Raw genomic sequence first — 16,682 nt, forward strand, 5'->3', positions numbered from 1 at the left:
CATCTCACCGGTGACGCTCATTGGTCTTCACAGAGCTAGTTAAGGGCTCCAGAATGACCTAATTTACCTACATTCACCACCACTGATTTAAACAGGAGCCCTTCAGAGAAGCTGTACCTGTGTAGTTTTGTATCTCAAGTGTCCAGGTGAGCCAGCTACAGCAGTGTGATACTTCATGAAGTTGAACTCAACATTTTTATTTGCTTAATTTAATGAAGCTCTAGCATTTAAACAAAACAGTTAAAGTAGTTAAAATGATTTAACTCATCATCCTGAGGGCAGAGTGCTGCAGAGAATAAGTGATATGCAGATAAACCAGTTAAGCAGCCCTGACCGCATCATCAGAAACTATGAGGTCAAACAGGCAAACACACATACACACAGTTCTTTTTCCTCATGTTTTAATTCTTTGGGCGTAACATGATGAAAGCATTGGACAGCAGAGCGTCGACTCTTTACACATTCACACAGCAAAGTACACGACACAGCACAGCGTGAAACAACCATAAAAACAAAAAGAACGACAAAGCCTTCACGTCCGCACGTTGGCAATAAATAGGCTGATCTTATTAAATTTATATTCAATACTCTTCTGTACAGATGGTCTATGAATTACAATACATCAACCAAACAATCCTCTTCAGGAAGAGCAACACGGATACACAAAGAAATCATGTAAACAGAGAAAGGAAGAAACGGGGTGGAAGAGATCCCTCTTACTCGTACACACATTAAATCCACGCACGCACACACACACGATCAACGACCATGCAGAGGATCCAGAGTGCGCCCATATGAGGCAACAAATAATAATGAGTACAGTACATCTTTCTCTTTTCCCTCCACATGTAATTGTGCACTCACACTCACACAGTCACTCACAAAGGGAGCACAGGGGAGCACGTGGGCTTTGGGGGCACGAGGAGGTGGAATGTGATTCTGCAGTGGAGGGGTCAGAGATGAAAACTGGAAAGGTCGTGAGAGGTGGGAGCCTATTCCTCCAACGTACGGAAGGAATTCTGCATGTCCTCCACTAGCTGAGCGTACTCGGCCTTGATCTTTGCCTCGCCGTCCTTCACTGGGTCCTGTAGGGACAAAGAAATATAACCTTACAACACGAACAGAAAACTAAAGGGCCTGAGCAGAGTGTGTGCACCGTGATCTGCAGTGCAAGAGTTATGGCCGTCATTCTCACACTGTTCTACATTTTAAAAAAGGTTTTAAACATGTGACCCCTTCCTCCTAGGACAATGTACAGACTTGAAACTGTCAGAGCTGATTACATCTGGTTAAATGTACAGTATGTACTGAAAATGGCGTGTGCCATTCTGCACGCACAAGTTGTGATCTATGAAAGCAGACTTGATGGCAGAAACTTTGACCCATGCTTATGAACATTTTAGTGACGCAGAGGGTGAGGTGGAAGCCTGATTGTAGAAATTGTCAGATATTTTTTGGCGCACGCCATTTTCGGCTTTTGTCTGTACATAAGTATCTAGTATGGATCCTCTGCACTGTTTTATAAATGAGACCCCAGGTGATTACATCCAGTAAAAACACTGATGAGAGCAGTTAAATGTTAGAAATCAGTGTCTCTCTGACGCTTATCGACACAGCAGGAGCTGGAGCCGAGCTGCCAGTAATGTTTGCTTAGCTTGTTTCTCTGATAACTTAGGATCCAGACATGTGATGACTACAATCCTTCACCTGATACAGTTAAAAACAAACCAAGATCTAAAATGTGTATTGTAAAAATGTGGCTTAAGATTGGATATAAAGTCAATTTATGACAGCTTCTGGCAGACAACCACAACCCTGACGCAAGCGCAAAGGGGATATGACGGTGACCAAATAACATGGACTGTGTCCTTGATGTAAAAATACAGATTTCTCTGGGTTTGAATAATGTTGAAAATTTTTGTAGCACAATGCAACTCAAATAATTTAACATTGGTCTCATCGTTTTTAGAGATTTTAATGCGAAAAAGTTAGATATTATGTCTTTAATTAAATGTACTGTTTTTACTTTGATTTGTTGCTGATTATGCATCTTAACTGAATATGGTCTACTCTCTTTTATACCATGAGACAGTTGTCTTTGCTCATTCATGTTACCTGCATTTATTGTATTAACTATGTTTTCATGCTTTGTCTCTCTTGAAAAAGACAGAAGGAAACCAGGTGGGTGGAGCTCATTGCATCAGGTACAGTTAAAGCTATTTAACTTTCCACTTTCCTATTGTGACTGTCTCCACTCTTAAACGCTCTGTGTACTGCAGCAAACAATGCGTCATCAAGCTTTAAAGAATCCTGTCAAGATACAGCACAAAGACACTCTCCATCTAATGTGCAGACAGACCTCCTGCAGCATGTTACAAACAAAGAACTGTCTTGATGACGCAAAAGTCAACATTTAAAAGTCAGGTCTCAACATTTTTGCCTTGCAACCTCTGCGCAACATTGACTGCTTTGATTTCTTTTCATTTTGAATCTTAGAGCTTCATTAACAAAAAGTGAAATCTGATATATTAGGGTATGAAGGGTATGACGACTTTAAATCAGCCTGAGGGCCGCAAAATTAACACATAAGGTGACACACACCTTGAATTTCATTGAGCTGATCCTGTAGAGGATTTCTCCCATGTGCTCCCTGATCATGGCCCAAGTGATCTTGTTGTCGCTCTGAGCTGTGGTCTCCACTGCGTGCCGTGCCATGTCGTAGAAGGAAATCATGTTGGAGAGGATGCCCACTGTCTTATAGAAGGGGCAGAACCTGAGGGGATGGACACAAAACAGTCAGCCACTTTGGATCAGATTTACTCTCCAGCTTATCCAACTTCTATTTAAAATCTGATCAGTGTGTTCATGCTGCAGGCCTGACGTTACCTGTCGTAAGGAGTGTAACCGTTCTGCTGCAGGAAGTCGTCTTTGATCAGTTTGGCCACTTCCAGGGTGATTTTATCTGTCTCTGCCAGGGAAGCCTGTTAAAAATGTAAGATAAAATGTGTTGGAACAAGCAGATATAGAATAAAGAGTTCATCCAAAGATCAAACCGCTGCCACCAGCTTCATGCTGCATTACCTTTCCGACAAGCTGCACAATCTCAGCGAGGTCCTCCTCCTCCTGCAGGATCTCCTTGGCCTTGGTACGCAGGGGCACAAACTCGGGGAAGTGCTTGTCGTAGTACTCATCCAGAGCACGAGTGTATTTGCTGTAGCTGATCAGCCAGTTCACAGAGGGAAAGTGCTTCCTCTGAGCCAGCTTTTTATCCAGACCCCAGAACACCTGAGACAGGAAACAAACACAATACAATCAAGAACTGAGCTTCTTTAATTAATCAACCAGGCTTGATTAGAATCTGAATGTGATCATGTACCTGTACGATACCGAGGGTGGCTGAAGTGACAGGGTCAGAGAAGTCACCACCAGGAGGCGATACACTGAAAAAGGAATAAAACGTTTAACTTGGGTTCAGTAAAAACAGGCTGTGCAGAGTAATGTCTCCCTCTAGTGGTAGAAAGCTGTACTCACGCTCCTACGATACTGACGCTGCCCTCCCTCTCAGGGTTGCCCAGACACTTCACCCTTCCAGCACGCTCATAGAAGGAGGCGAGACGGGCGCCCAGGTAGGCAGGATAACCACTGTCTGTGGGCAGATACAGAAATACCTGTTGGATCTGGCTTCATGCTCACTACAAAGTAAACATACATGGCTACACAAATTGTAAGAAAGTTGCACCACATAACAAAGAGGCACTATCTCCAGCTACTTAAGAGGGGAATTTAAGGATTAGAAATGTAAACAAATACCTGCCAGGCGGCATTCAGATTGTCTTCACACTTGTGCACCAATTCACATACTTAACTTTTACGATTTGGAAGAAGGCAAAAGCATCAATGACTCTTATTATTAAAACAAGATGTAATTTTAACCTCGGACACTGAGCACGGTGCCTTTAAAATATAAACTTTATTGCACTCCAACTAAAGCCCAGTTGAAAGCAGGGATTTCTACCTTGTGATTGTATGCCTCTGTGCATCAGTGAAGTTGTAATCATATTTTACATCCATGTCTGTGAAACATGGATGTTTCACACTTCTTCCCCTCAGCAGCACAGAAGATCTATACAGTCAGCACAGTTTCCAGGTGGACACCAAAGATTAGTGTCACCAATTCACTCTTACCAAACGTAACCTCTTCTGTTCCTGATTTATGATGTTGAATAATGGCCAGAAAAGTGTATATGTAGAACATTATGATGTCACAGTGAAGCTGACCTTTGCCCTTTGGCTATAAAACGATTCACTTCACAATGTTATCCTGCTGGACTTTTTTTTTTTTGGTCATTATTAGCATATAAATTCTTATGGCCAAAACATGTTTTTTTGAGGTAAAAATAAGCTTGACCTTTGAGCTTCGACCACCAAATTCTAATCAGTTCATCACTGAGTCCAGGTGTGCCAAATTTGATGAAATCCCATCAAGGCATTCTTGGAAATCGCATTCATGACAAGGTCACAGTGACCTTGACCTTGGACCTTTGACCAATCTAATCAGTTCATTATTTAGTCCAAGTGGATGTGTGTACCAAATGGGATGCAATTCCCTCAAATTATTCTTGAGTTATTGCGTTTTACGAGAATAAGACAGACCAAGGTCACAATGACCTTGACCTTTGACCTACTACCACCAAAATCAAGTCAGTTCATCATTGAGCCCAAGTCAATAGTTGTGCCAAAAAATGGGATGTACATACGGATGTATGTACGGACCCTAAAACATTATGCCTCTGGCCACGGCTATCGCCAACGTGAAGGCATAAATATCGCAAAAGAGAATATATAAGAAATACCCATCACAAGATCCCAGGGTCCTTTGTGACTTATCAAATGACTTGTTTTGTCTGACCAAGAATCCAAAACCCACAACAATTATCAGTTCACCATCAAAGATGCCTCAGAAAACCTGCACAGAAAACATTTAAGAAGCTGGATCCATCTCAATTTTTGCATTTTTACATCACTTGATTTTGAATTTCTATTAGTCAGTCAACTGCTTAATCAATCATTTCAGCTGTAGCTGGAATGAAGCTTATATCAGAAATACCAGAGCCTGAATCACCTGCCTTTAGCTTTTATTATAACTCCAGCAGACTCCAAACTTACCAGCAGGCATCTCAGCCAGACGGCCAGAAATCTCCCTGAGAGCCTCGGCCCAACGGGAGGTGGAGTCTGCCATCATGCTCACGTTGTATCCCATGTCCCTGAAGTACTCTGACAGCGTGATTCCTGACAAAAGAAACTGAGTTAGTATACATCACTCATGCGTATAAAAGGAACACTTTGTCCAACAAATGACCATTTGTATATCATTTACCCATGTTACATTGAATTCCTGGAGAAAACTTCAAGATGAACAAAGAATCATACAATAATACCAATTCAACATAACACAGGGTGAATAACTGACATACAAATGGTTATTTGGTGGGTGAATTATTCCTTTAATCTACATGCAGTCACAGGAGGAGCGTGAATGAGACTCTTTATTTGAATACATAAGTGATTAAAGAGTATTTACCTGTGTAGATGGAGGCTTCTCTGGCAGCTACAGGCATGTTGGAGGTGTTGGCCACCAGTGCTGTTCTCTTCATGATGCTCTCTGTCTTCCCGTCCACCTCCATGGTCAGCTGTTGGTCAGACAACACTGTCAGTCACTCTGAACACCAATCAATTTGGAATACAACACTACCGCTACCTGCCTACCCACCTCAGGGAAGTCTCGCAGTACTTCTGACATCTCGTTACCACGTTCTCCGCAGCCTACGTAGATGATGACATCACTGTTGGAGTACTTGGACAGGGACTGAGAGATGACAGTCTTTCCACAGCCGAAGGCTCCTGGGATGGCTGTGGTTCCTCCCTGCACACATCTTCACACAGAGAAGAGAGGAAAGTTCGAAATGGGGGAAACATTTTCCACATGTCTTGCACAAAGAAGGTTTTAAAAAGTAGGATGCGATACTTACGGGAAAAGGGCGTCCAGCACTCTTTGTCCAGTCAGCAGCGGGTGATTTGCAGGCAGCTTCTCTGTGACTGGTCGCACTTGTCTGACAGGCCACACCTGCACCATGGTGAACTTCTCCTTCACCCCCTCAAACTCCAGCTCCATCACCACATCCTGACAGAGAAACACCCACCACCATCAGCACAAAGCAACATCTAACAGTCGGAAAACACACTTATATCTGGAGGTGTGGTGAACTCACGGTGACGTCGTAGTTTCCAGGTGGAGCCACATAGGTTACAGTGCCTCTGTTCCGGGGAGGCAGCATGATCTTGTGCTTGATGAGGGAGTTCTCCAACACCATGCCGTAGATGTCTCCTCCTGTAATGTGACTGCCGACCTAATGGTGATAAATCAGGGATGTTGGCATCGATCTGATCATTTAATGGGAAACTTTGCAGATTTTCAACCAGCTTTCTGTCACTGTGGTGTGTGCAGTGTGTTGAGATGAACGGTGTTTGAGTGCCACAAGCGTGTAGAGCTCCCCACTTATGTGTTGGCGGACTTCAATGACATGTTGCACCAACTGGTACACATTATCCAGCGGATGGGTGGGGAGCTCCAGGCACTCACAGCACAGGGAGAAGCCAAATGCTGTTCATTTGCACACACTGCGATGACATAGAGCTGGTTGAAAGTCAGTTAAGTGGCAAATGTCAAGCTAAAGTTTTAAAGTCTGCACAAACACACACCCGCAGGCTCTTGACCGGAGAAAAGTCCCACTTGAGATCTCGGTTGAGGGCTCCGATGTTTACACCTCTGGGGATGTAGATGCTTTGTGTGATGTCATTGATGTCCTTTAGTGGTCGCTGGATACCATCAAAGATGGACCCCATGATTCCTGGACCCAACTCCACAGAGAGAGGTTTCCCTGTCCGCAGCACGGGATCTCCAACAGACACACCGGCTAGATTCAAGCTCAGGAAAAAATGTTAAAGACGGGAATGTAGGACTATTTCTGATATGAACTTTTACATATGCAACACATGCTGGACTCTAATCATACAAACTGGACAAGAGAAGTGACAATTTTCAGTTAAAGAAAACTATTTTAATCAGACCAGGAAATATAATCTATATATATATTGTCAATTAAACATCTGTATTCTGTTTGTGTCATTCTTATATAAGCTATTAATAAATATTATACTTGAAAATGCGGGTCAGAATTCTTTAAAAACAAAGGTACCACTAAACTAGTTTAGCGCTCTTTCACTCTTTCCTTTCTTTTGTGTCATTTTTGGCCCTTTACTAACACCAACTTATGGATTAAAAGAGTGTACAACTCAAAGCAGCCATACAGTGGATGAATATGAAAGCTGTGACATTGGGTAAAGACAGGGAATGGACGGTCACATGGTCAAAAGGATACATGTCTCCTCATAGACCTGGATGGTGGCCATGTCTCCCTCCAGCCTGATGATCTCTCCCACCAGCTCACTGTGGCCGACACGGACCAGCTCATACATAGCTGCACCCGCCATGGCTGTAGCTGTCACCACTATTAAAACAAACAAGGTAAATAATAGGACTGACTGAATAGAAGTTAAACAATCAAACCCCAGGCAACCGAAAAGCAGGAGCTGAACAAGTCTGTCCTCTTATTTCCTGCCTCAGCTCAAATATTGTTGTAAAGATGCAGCATGCATCTGTTTTGAAGGCTTCTGTAGTAATTCTGTTGTCAGAGTAAAGTGGGGAAAAAGTTTGATGGTGATGATGGCGTGTGTGGTGGCCAACCTGGTCCGGAGACTCCATGAACGTATCCAAACTGGCTCTCCCTCTCCTCATCCCTGATCTTGGGCAGCTTGGACAGGTCCATCTTCACCGCTTTATTGTCTGACTGGAAGGAGGAGCAGAGAGAAGTCAACTAATGTGAAGGACACATCAGGCAACAGAGAAATAAAAGGGGGAAATTAACCAGAGGACTGCAGGAGAGGCCATCCTCTCTCTGCAGTGGTCACTTACAACAGCATGGCCTCTGTGTCTGCAGTTTTAATTATTGAGGACTTTTATTAGCAGCCATAAAGCAGCTGTGGGTAAGAGTGCTTTGATTACTGATGTTAAAAGTTAATTTCATTTGAGACCACACAGTGCTACTAATCTATTTAGGCGCTGAGCCAACTGGTTAATATGAAGAATATGGAATCTACACTGACTTTAAAGACTGATGCCAACTTAAACATAACATTTTGTTAATACATTTCTAAAAGTAAAGTATGTCACCTGCATCATTTTTGGTATGATGTTTAACACAAAATGGCTTTTCAAGACAAAAATCGAAATTAAAAATATTATTGATAGAATCCATAAATTCAGAGATATACGAAGGCACCGTGCTGGTACTTTGGTGGCAGCACTTCCTACTGTAACCATGGAAACTGCCAAAGAAATATAGCAACATCACTGCTCACGACTCTCTTTCTCAGCATTACATTCCCTGATCTAGGCCATCCCTCTCTTCTTCTCCTTCTCCTCCTTGGATGCACACGCTTCAGGTGCAGTAGTACAGTCAGTATGACGCGTTAGGCTAACATTAGAGGGGAATCCCACAGAGCAGCATGTTCCTCATTTATCCCTTCACATGTGTATGCACAGCACATGAGCGTAAACATGCGTATTTTTCATACAGAGTGACAAATGTCCCCCAAGGGTGCATCTTTGCATCCTTTTTTTCTGTCTCTAATAATCATATTTCTCATGTCTGCTAGATCCTATCCTGACTCACTTCAGCTACATGCAGGAGCAACACAAACACAAGCTGTCTGCAGTCGTGACATAAACCCATATCCACAAAGAGCCGACTGCAGATGCTCTGCACACATTAAAGAGCAGGTGCAATGTACTGTGCATCGCACACAGTAAATCCAGTCAACATGCTCATACAGCTTAATTCCTCAATGTATTCCTCTTTTTTTATTCTCCATCTGACTGTCATATGACACATGCAGTTCTCTACATCCATGCCCTTTTCTTGTCCTTCCCACTGATGTACAGATCTTCCTGTTTACGCTAGGCTGCTTAGCCCATCTGTGCAGGAATATTGCAGCTCCACCAATGGGTCGATACGGGAATAACAAGAAATGACACCCCAAAAGGCTTCACTTTGTTCTTCTTGTATACCATTTTTACAAACAAATGCAAAAAAGAGACACACAGCATACAAAATTCCCTTAAATTTCTTATCTTAAAGACAAACTGAGCACAATATTTACAGGTATACTGCCCTAATTGACTGTAGTATCAATGTTCCCTGGTGTATTTTTAAAGGGAGTCTTTAAATAGGAGTACAGTGAGAAGATAAGGTCTATTGTTCTGATGAGTAATTGAGATAAAATCACAGACAACTCTCTATCTGATTGAGTAATCCAAATACTACAAATCAAACCACATGTGAACCTTGTGGGGGAAATGCCTCTCATGACAATAATATGACAGTATTCATACAAGCAGTTAAGGTCACATTCCCTTGTAATAATGCTGGCTACAACAACAGACATCACACTTGATCATATGATCGTGGCACATGACTGCCTGGCCTCTCTGTATGAGTGTCTTTAAGGAAGTGGAAAACTAGCATGGTGCAAAACTGGGAAGTACAAATTATGACTGTGTGTGGACACAAATCTCTCCGTCTGACTACAATCCTCCAAATAAAATGGGCATGAGACATACTAAAGATCATTTTACCCTTCATTATTACGCTGCTGACCTTAGATGTAATGTTGGCTTGATGGTCAGTAAAGAAAGGTGGCAAATTGAAGGTTAAACATGGCAGGTAAACCAGGCAGATACAAGTATGCTGTATTTTCTGTATTTAAGGGCTGAAGGCAGGCTTCTTGTCTGTCTATATATGCTCATTATTGGATGTTTGAGCTGCAGAAAAGAGGATTAACAACACAGAAGATGTTTAGGTACTGGTGTGTGTGCAAAACAGGCTCAGAAATGTTTCATGTAAGTGAGATGACCACGCAGAAACATCCTGACACACTGATGTTAATTGCAAACTCCTTGAATGCAGGTGATCGCATGAAAAACAGTTACATGATAGTGTTTAAATAGGAAAATCCACGCCTGTAGTAAAGATTTAATGACATAGTATGGCCTGTATGTACTGCATATGTTAATAACGTGATATGCTTTGAAGCTGGTCTCCATACACGGTGCTCAGTTTGACAGCTTTCCTCGAAACTAAGCACTAGCTAGCTTTACTGACACAGCAGTGACACCTAAACACATCATGAATAAACGTGTCTGTAATTTCCACTCAACCCCAGTTTGTTTTAGTAGTAAAAATAAACGTTAGCTACCACCGCAGGTTATTCGGTGTTGTGAAAACGATAGCAAGACTGGTCCCTCGGCCTGGCTGAAAAATGCTGGCTCTAACGTTACCGTTTTGGCGCAACTGTATAGCTAAATTATTTCAGTGTCAACAAACCATAAAGCTAACGTCTGTTTGTAATATCGTGGAAAAACAGTTGAAAATAATATAATGGTTACCGTCTGGTTGTGAAGTGCTGGTTTGCTGTCTTGCCTCGAGAGAGAAACGATGGGTGCTGCGGAGCGTGACAGCAAACTGAAGATCAGCTGACTTCATTCACTCGCTGCTCGGTTTTACTGCTGGGCCACGGCAACTGACGCCATTTTGGATCCGCCCCGGGACGCTGCAGTTTTTTTCCTAGGATAGCGAAGACATGGCCCGCCCTGCTCTCCCTCTGATTGGCTAGTACTCCTTGCCTGGGCTGATGGATTGGTTAGAGTTAGGATCGAAAATCAGAGTAAGCCAATCAGAGGCAGAGTAGGGCGGGACATGCCTTCTCGCCTCCGGGACACCGCAAAGATTTTACAAGTTGTGAATATTGGTGATCGATCGCTCTAGAGCAGTTTTCGTCTGCTACCTGAGCAAGAACATAATTTGACTACATTTTTCCCCGTATGAACTATGCCAAAATGCCTTCCATTTATTAGACCAAAGGTAAAAACATGCACTCATAGATGTGCACCCAAAATCAAAAAATCTATCAGTTTGTTTAAGACATTCAAAATTGAAAATTGTATGTCCCCCTGCATTATTATCATTATTTAGGCACAGTTACTCAACATTGTGTGCAATTATTCAACTGTGCAATATTTTTCAGTATACGACTTAATCATGCACATAACTGTACATGTTTTATGTCTGCTTTTATTCTATTCTTCTTTATTCCATTGATGTATGAACAGTATTTGAATTTCACACTTACAGCCTCAGCACAGTGATGATACATATTCAGTTTTTAGTATTTTTATATCTAAAGAACTAGTGTTAAACACTGTAGCATAATGCATATTTATTTTTTATTTTTATTTTATAATGTACATTTTCATTTCTATCATTTTATTTTATTGCTTTATATTTATATACTTCTGTTTCTTATTCTTATAATTACTTATAATTATTCTCTATTCTCTACATCAGGGCTACTTTAACAAATCACAATTTTTTATCTCTGGGATCAATAAAGTATTTCTAATTCTGATTATTATAACCTGCCCTGAGTCACAGCCTTCACACATGGCTCCTTGACGCCTGTCTTTTAAAGGGGCCCTATGTCAAAATGCATTTCTAATACTAATACCCTCTGTATTGTGCTTATCATGCATGTTCTTAAATAATATTGCAATTAATCTACTCAAAGCCACTCTATATATAACAGCTAATTTTTGTCCCTTGTCGCTGCTAGTGGGCTTTAATTGAGATAGATAATTGTTTGGACTAGGGTTGCAAATTATATTGATCAATTAAAATGTCTATGTTCGATCAAATTCGATCATCGATTAATCATTATCATCCCTAGTTTGGAATAATTACATAATTTACAATCAGACATGGTGAGGGAGGCGTTTATCTCTTATGCGTTGAATATCTTTACAGCAGCGTTTGAGCCAAAATGGAGGCGCTATCACAAATTGCCGTGATTAACTATTTGCTACATCTCTCCCTCTCTCTCACTCTTACAACATGATCTTATATGTGGCGATGTTACAGGAAATAAATGTTCTATATCAAAGAATTGTATATTGGAATTTATCTAAAGTGGTCTGGATATGTATTTTAGGCAAGGTCTATGTTTGTAATTTTGTTTTTGTGGCAGTGTTTCAAAATGATTTGTCTTTTTGTATTTGATTTAACAAAACTACAGAAATAGCTCCAAAAATGAAAGTAGTTGTAACGTGTAGAGATAGACGGTTTTGGTGCCCTAAGTTTAGCCTTGCAGGCAGTGCTTCCTCTCAGGTTTCATACAGGTCTTTATCTCAACCTTCACTTATCAAATTTCAGCACAAAAGTATGTTGTATAACACAAACACTGGATTATCAAGGGTACCTTTCTGGCTTTTATTACTATGCTGTACTGTAATTAAACGCAGCTCCTCTTGATTTGCGCACAGTGGACATCCTGACAAACCAACCTCAGGGGGTTAAAATTCTCAATGCAATATGCAGCAGTGTTTGTGCGCATGCGGGGGTCAGGGTTGACAGTCTCCACACAGTCGTGGAAGGAGTGCGGCGGCTAGGCTAACTGCAACCACCGCAACTAGCTACATGTGGAGGGTAAAACGGGAGGCATCCCCGACCCTAACTCTGTCAAAATTCCTTCTTTTTACCCAAAACAACTCCAAAGTTCAGCCTCATCGAAAATAAAGGATAATATCCGTTTACAATGAAAGGGTGAGTGTAAGCTTTTGAGTCACGAATAAGTAGCTTAGCACGAGTAAAGTTTTTCATGTCTGTTTTTTTCTACAAGGGGAGGCGGGGAGGAGACGACGAGGCTAGCTAGCCTGCTAAGCTACTTTTATTTAGGTGTGGGACAAAAAAAAAATACAAACGACAGCACCGTTACCGCAACAGTTTTGTCAGGGATATCCTCTTTAGCTTAAGCCGCTTGTCGGCTCGTTTAGGTAGCGAACAAGCGATGCTAACTAGCTAGCTGCTACTGGGAAGCTGAGTCAGTAAACCTACTTTAGCTAAGCTAAAGAGGCAGACTCTGGTTCTCAGAGAATTTATGTGTACCTCAACTGAACTTCAGCTGCAGTAAGGTAGCCAAGTGTGTTATCTAAGTTATTAGGAAAGGGCTGCTGGCACTGTAAGCTCAACCCTGTTTCAAATACTGTGATAACGTTAATGTTATACCCGACATCAACTTCAGAGTATGTTCCAGTAAGCTCAGTGTAACTTGTCAAAGTTAACACACTAGCAGTGATGCTCGACGTTGTGACACTTTTATTCGCCACCGTCCCGAGTCTCAGATAACACGACCGAGATTAACGCTGAACTGTGTCAAAATGTGCAGATAGTGTTACAGAGACGTTACTGGTTGAAGTTTGACGGATGCTGCCACTGTATATCTTGATGAACAACACACGTGACCAACAGCTGTTTTTTTTTTGGGATGTGTAGTCTATAAATACCTCAGTGCTGGAGAGTTGTGTTTGGGTTAGTTACTAAGACACTGTAACACACATTCCCAGGCTATCTGGACTTGTATTTGACAGGCGCCATATTAATTTCCCAGTGATAGAAGAATATCAAAATTAATTAGCTGTACGTATTTGTTTTGTTGAAAAAGTGGAATGTGTCTGGTACTAGGAAATACTGTGTGTCAAATCATTGTGCTGTGTGACATTTGTATGTCAACTGTGTATTGACCATCATTTCATTTTACTGTGGAGATTAATTTTATGTAGGGTCTGCAGCTTCACGATTAGTCATGATAACAGTTATTCTGACGATCACCAGTTGATTCATCTGAATAAGATTTTAAGCACTCAAGAGTTTTAAACTGGAACTCAAAGTTACAAATGGCATTTGAATTTAATTTTCTTGTGTATAACAGTGCACCCGTTGTCAGTCATTTGACCGTTTTGCTCTTGTTCCAGTAGCCGGATCGAGCTGGGGGATGTTACGCCCCACAACATTAAGCAGCTGAAACGCCTGAATCAAGTCATCTTCCCTGTCAGCTACAATGACAAGTTTTACAAAGATGTTCTGGAAGTAGGAGAGCTTGCAAAGCTAGGTAAGAAACATCACTCATGTAACCTACTCCCAAAGAACTTTCTTTTTTTTATGTTGTTTGAAAAAGCATAAAGCTAATGCATTTCTCATGATAGTGAGATTGTAGAGGGGGAAATCACTGGCAGGATTCTCGATTCAGTCCATGAAATGTTGGGGATTTAACAATGACATGAATGAAAAGCATTCCTCTGTAACTGATTGTTTTCCACACAGTACTCCAGGGACACAGTCAGCCCAGTTAACTTACTTTGTCATGAAAACCTGTACATTTCCCTGCCCTCTGCAGTCTAGCAATCAAGTAAGGATTCCCTGTCTGCTGTTGTTGTTTCAGTCTTCCCTCCTCTTTGTCTTGCAGCATACTTCAATGACATTGCAGTGGGTGCTGTGTGCTGCAGAGTGGACCACTCTCAGAACCAGAAGAGACTGTACATCATGACGCTCGGCTGTCTAGCACCCTACCGTAGGCTTGGAATTGGTAAGGAGCTCCGCATCTCCAGAATACGCTGCAGTGCACCTTGTTACCTTGTGTTTTGTTTTTTCAGCTTTTCCTTTGTCTTTTTCTCCAGGTACAAAGATGCTGAATCATGTGCTAAACATCTGTGAGAAGGATGGCACTTTTGACAACATTTACCTGTGAGTGTCTAATTATAGATGTTTTATGAGGTGATGTCGTTGTAGCTTTTGTTGATTGTACAAAAAAATCTGTGACACATACTTTCAGTGTGGATTAATCAGATTTTTTTTCCTTGAAGCTGATTGAATTGATTCTTTGAGGCATAGCGAAACAAATTAATTAATTCCTTTGTTACTTTTTGAGCAATTCTTCAAATTGTTCTACCACTAATTATTTTTTTCTCTTTCCCTCTCCACAGTCATGTGCAGATCAGCAATGAGTCAGCCATTCACTTTTACCAGAAGTTTGGCTTTGAGATCATTGAAACAAAAAAGAATTACTACAAGAGGATAGAGCCCGCAGATGCCCATGTGTTGCAGAAGAGTCTGCGCAGCCCATGTGCACCACCCACCGGAGAGCTTCAGAAGGCAGAGTAGGGACACAGCGTTTGGAAAGAGCACAGATGTGCCCGCCTCCACAGAAACAGAACTGTGACAAATGCCCCAGGGTCGACACATTCAACACTTTCTTCAAAGGACGCTAAAAAGAGAAAACAAATTTAATGTACAAAAAATGCTGCATTTCTTTTTTTTTTTTTTTTTTGCAAAGGGGTCCCCTTTGATTTTTGCATATTTTATTGCTCCCTTTTCCTCATACAGATAATTGAACATGACAAAAAGCTCACTATCAAAAAGTGCTCCTATTGACAAAGTTGCCAACTTCAGACAGTTTTAGACTTGGTGGAGGGGGAGGGTGTGGTGTTTGCAAATCATACTGTTTGTGTTTAAGTTGTTTTTATGCGGTTATAAAGCTAACGGGGACATATCTATACTGTTGAGCAAAAGAAAACAGTTGGTTCGAAGCTGTAAAAGTGTTTGAAACGGACACACACAAGTACCAGCCGGTCAGCTTGGAGTGATGCTCCGAGTTGTCTCGTGGAACAGTCACAACTCTATTCCCTCACCATGCGAACCCTGGGATCTATGGGAAATGAGTCTGACCTGTTTGCTGATATGTTATGTCTAGAGGGAAAAGGCAGAAATGTATCCTCTGTGTTCAGACGTAAAGAAGGCTGAATGGATTTTGAGGTGGTGGAAAGACGTTGTCACCACTCATAATTTCTGAATAACTTTATTTTCTAGCCTGTTAATTTAATTCCCCTTCAACTGTTATTTTTATTTTTTACATTATAATGGCAAATGGTTCAGAGGTTCTCCTGGGTTTACTACTAAGAGTGATAACATTAAAGAATGAGAGAAACAAAAATTGTATTGAATGTGTTTTTGGCACTCCACATTGTCTTGTGGGGGATGTTAAAATAACAGATTGGCCGTTTGGGATTGGATTTGGGCATTATTTTCAGTAATTTAATGAAGGTGCGTGAGGATGTGTGTCTCTAAACACGTGGAAGTGTTTTGAGACAGCTTACCTTAAACACCTTTGGCACCTTATGTAGCCACCTTTCAGAATTGGTCCTCTCAAACTACCTGCTTCAGTCAGCTTCTGTTACACACACCATTAGGTATTGAAGCTCAGCTGAGAGTTTGGAAGTTTGGGTTTAATCTCTTGAACAGTGTTTAACCCAGAGGAAGCTCTGTCCCCTCTGCATGCAAGGAGAGTTGTGTCCTCTCCACTGTAGTATAAGCATGTTTTTCCTTTCTTTGAAGAATTTTATCTTTTCTGGAGCTCTATATTGTAAGACTTTTTAACGTCTAAATAAAGGAATTACTATTTGCAGTAAATGTGTTGCTAATCGTCTTATTATTTTTTATGACCATGGTGATTTATGAGCTAAATGCACTGAATTATTGTTAAATTTTAATTTAAAATCATTTACTACATAGAGGACTTAACAGCATACATACCTGGGTGCATTCGTTGTATACCCGTCCCTGAATGCCCCTTTACACGTCGTGATTGGCTGAAACCTCCCACAGTTGGAATGCTATTGG

At 41.4% G+C, this 16,682-nt stretch overlaps 2 protein-coding genes across 3 annotated transcripts; one reads left to right on the forward strand and one right to left on the reverse strand.

Moving 5' to 3' along the window:
* Positions 1-384: 384 nt before the first annotated feature.
* Positions 385-10,713, reverse strand: atp6v1ab (ATPase H+ transporting V1 subunit Ab). Its single transcript, XM_033639399.2, has 15 exons — positions 10,565-10,713; positions 7,805-7,907; positions 7,440-7,568; positions 6,760-6,974; positions 6,270-6,407; positions 6,030-6,181; positions 5,771-5,933; positions 5,582-5,690; positions 5,167-5,289; positions 3,532-3,646; positions 3,377-3,440; positions 3,082-3,285; positions 2,887-2,981; positions 2,602-2,773; positions 385-1,085 (listed from the first exon to the last, which is right to left on the reverse strand). The coding sequence occupies exons 2-15, from the start codon at positions 7,884-7,886 to the stop codon at positions 993-995; spliced, it is 1,854 nt and encodes a 617-aa protein (XP_033495290.1). The 5' UTR covers positions 7,887-7,907; positions 10,565-10,713; the 3' UTR covers positions 385-992.
* A 1,880-nt stretch (positions 10,714-12,593) lies between these two features.
* On the forward strand, positions 12,594-16,472 carry naa50 (N-alpha-acetyltransferase 50, NatE catalytic subunit). 2 transcript variants are annotated; one of them, XM_033638254.2, is made up of 5 exons: positions 12,594-12,773; positions 13,982-14,118; positions 14,473-14,592; positions 14,684-14,750; positions 14,990-16,472. In XM_033638254.2, the coding sequence occupies exons 1-5, from the start codon at positions 12,766-12,768 to the stop codon at positions 15,165-15,167; spliced, it is 510 nt and encodes a 169-aa protein (XP_033494145.1). In that variant the 5' UTR covers positions 12,594-12,765; the 3' UTR covers positions 15,168-16,472. The 2 variants fall into 2 exon arrangements, with proteins under 2 accessions (XP_033494145.1, XP_033494146.1); XM_033638255.2 differs by having other exon boundaries at positions 12,620-12,773; positions 13,985-14,118.
* The last annotated feature ends 210 nt before the right edge of the window (positions 16,473-16,682 follow it).

This window comes from Epinephelus lanceolatus, chromosome 20, assembly GCF_041903045.1.
Source record: "Epinephelus lanceolatus isolate andai-2023 chromosome 20, ASM4190304v1, whole genome shotgun sequence".
In the NCBI taxonomy this organism is placed as follows: Eukaryota; Metazoa; Chordata; class Actinopteri; order Perciformes; family Serranidae; genus Epinephelus; species Epinephelus lanceolatus.

Excerpts from the sequence above, each read along its gene's own strand:
- atp6v1ab (XM_033639399.2), bottom strand. The coding sequence starts at position 7,886 with ATGGACCTGTCCAAGCTGCCCAAGATCAGGGATGAGGAGAGGGAGAGC. Across the intron at positions 5,691-5,770 it reads TACTGCGAGACTTCCCTGAG|CTGACCATGGAGGTGGACGG; the intron begins GTGGGTAGGCAG and ends TCTGACCAACAG. Across the intron at positions 3,647-5,166 it reads TCTGGCTGAGATGCCTGCTG|ACAGTGGTTATCCTGCCTAC; the intron begins GTAAGTTTGGAG and ends ATCTGCCCACAG.
- naa50 (XM_033638254.2), top strand. Across the intron at positions 14,593-14,683 it reads CTACCGTAGGCTTGGAATTG|GTACAAAGATGCTGAATCAT; the intron begins GTAAGGAGCTCC and ends CTTTTTCTCCAG. Across the intron at positions 14,751-14,989 it reads ACTTTTGACAACATTTACCT|TCATGTGCAGATCAGCAATG; the intron begins GTGAGTGTCTAA and ends CCCTCTCCACAG.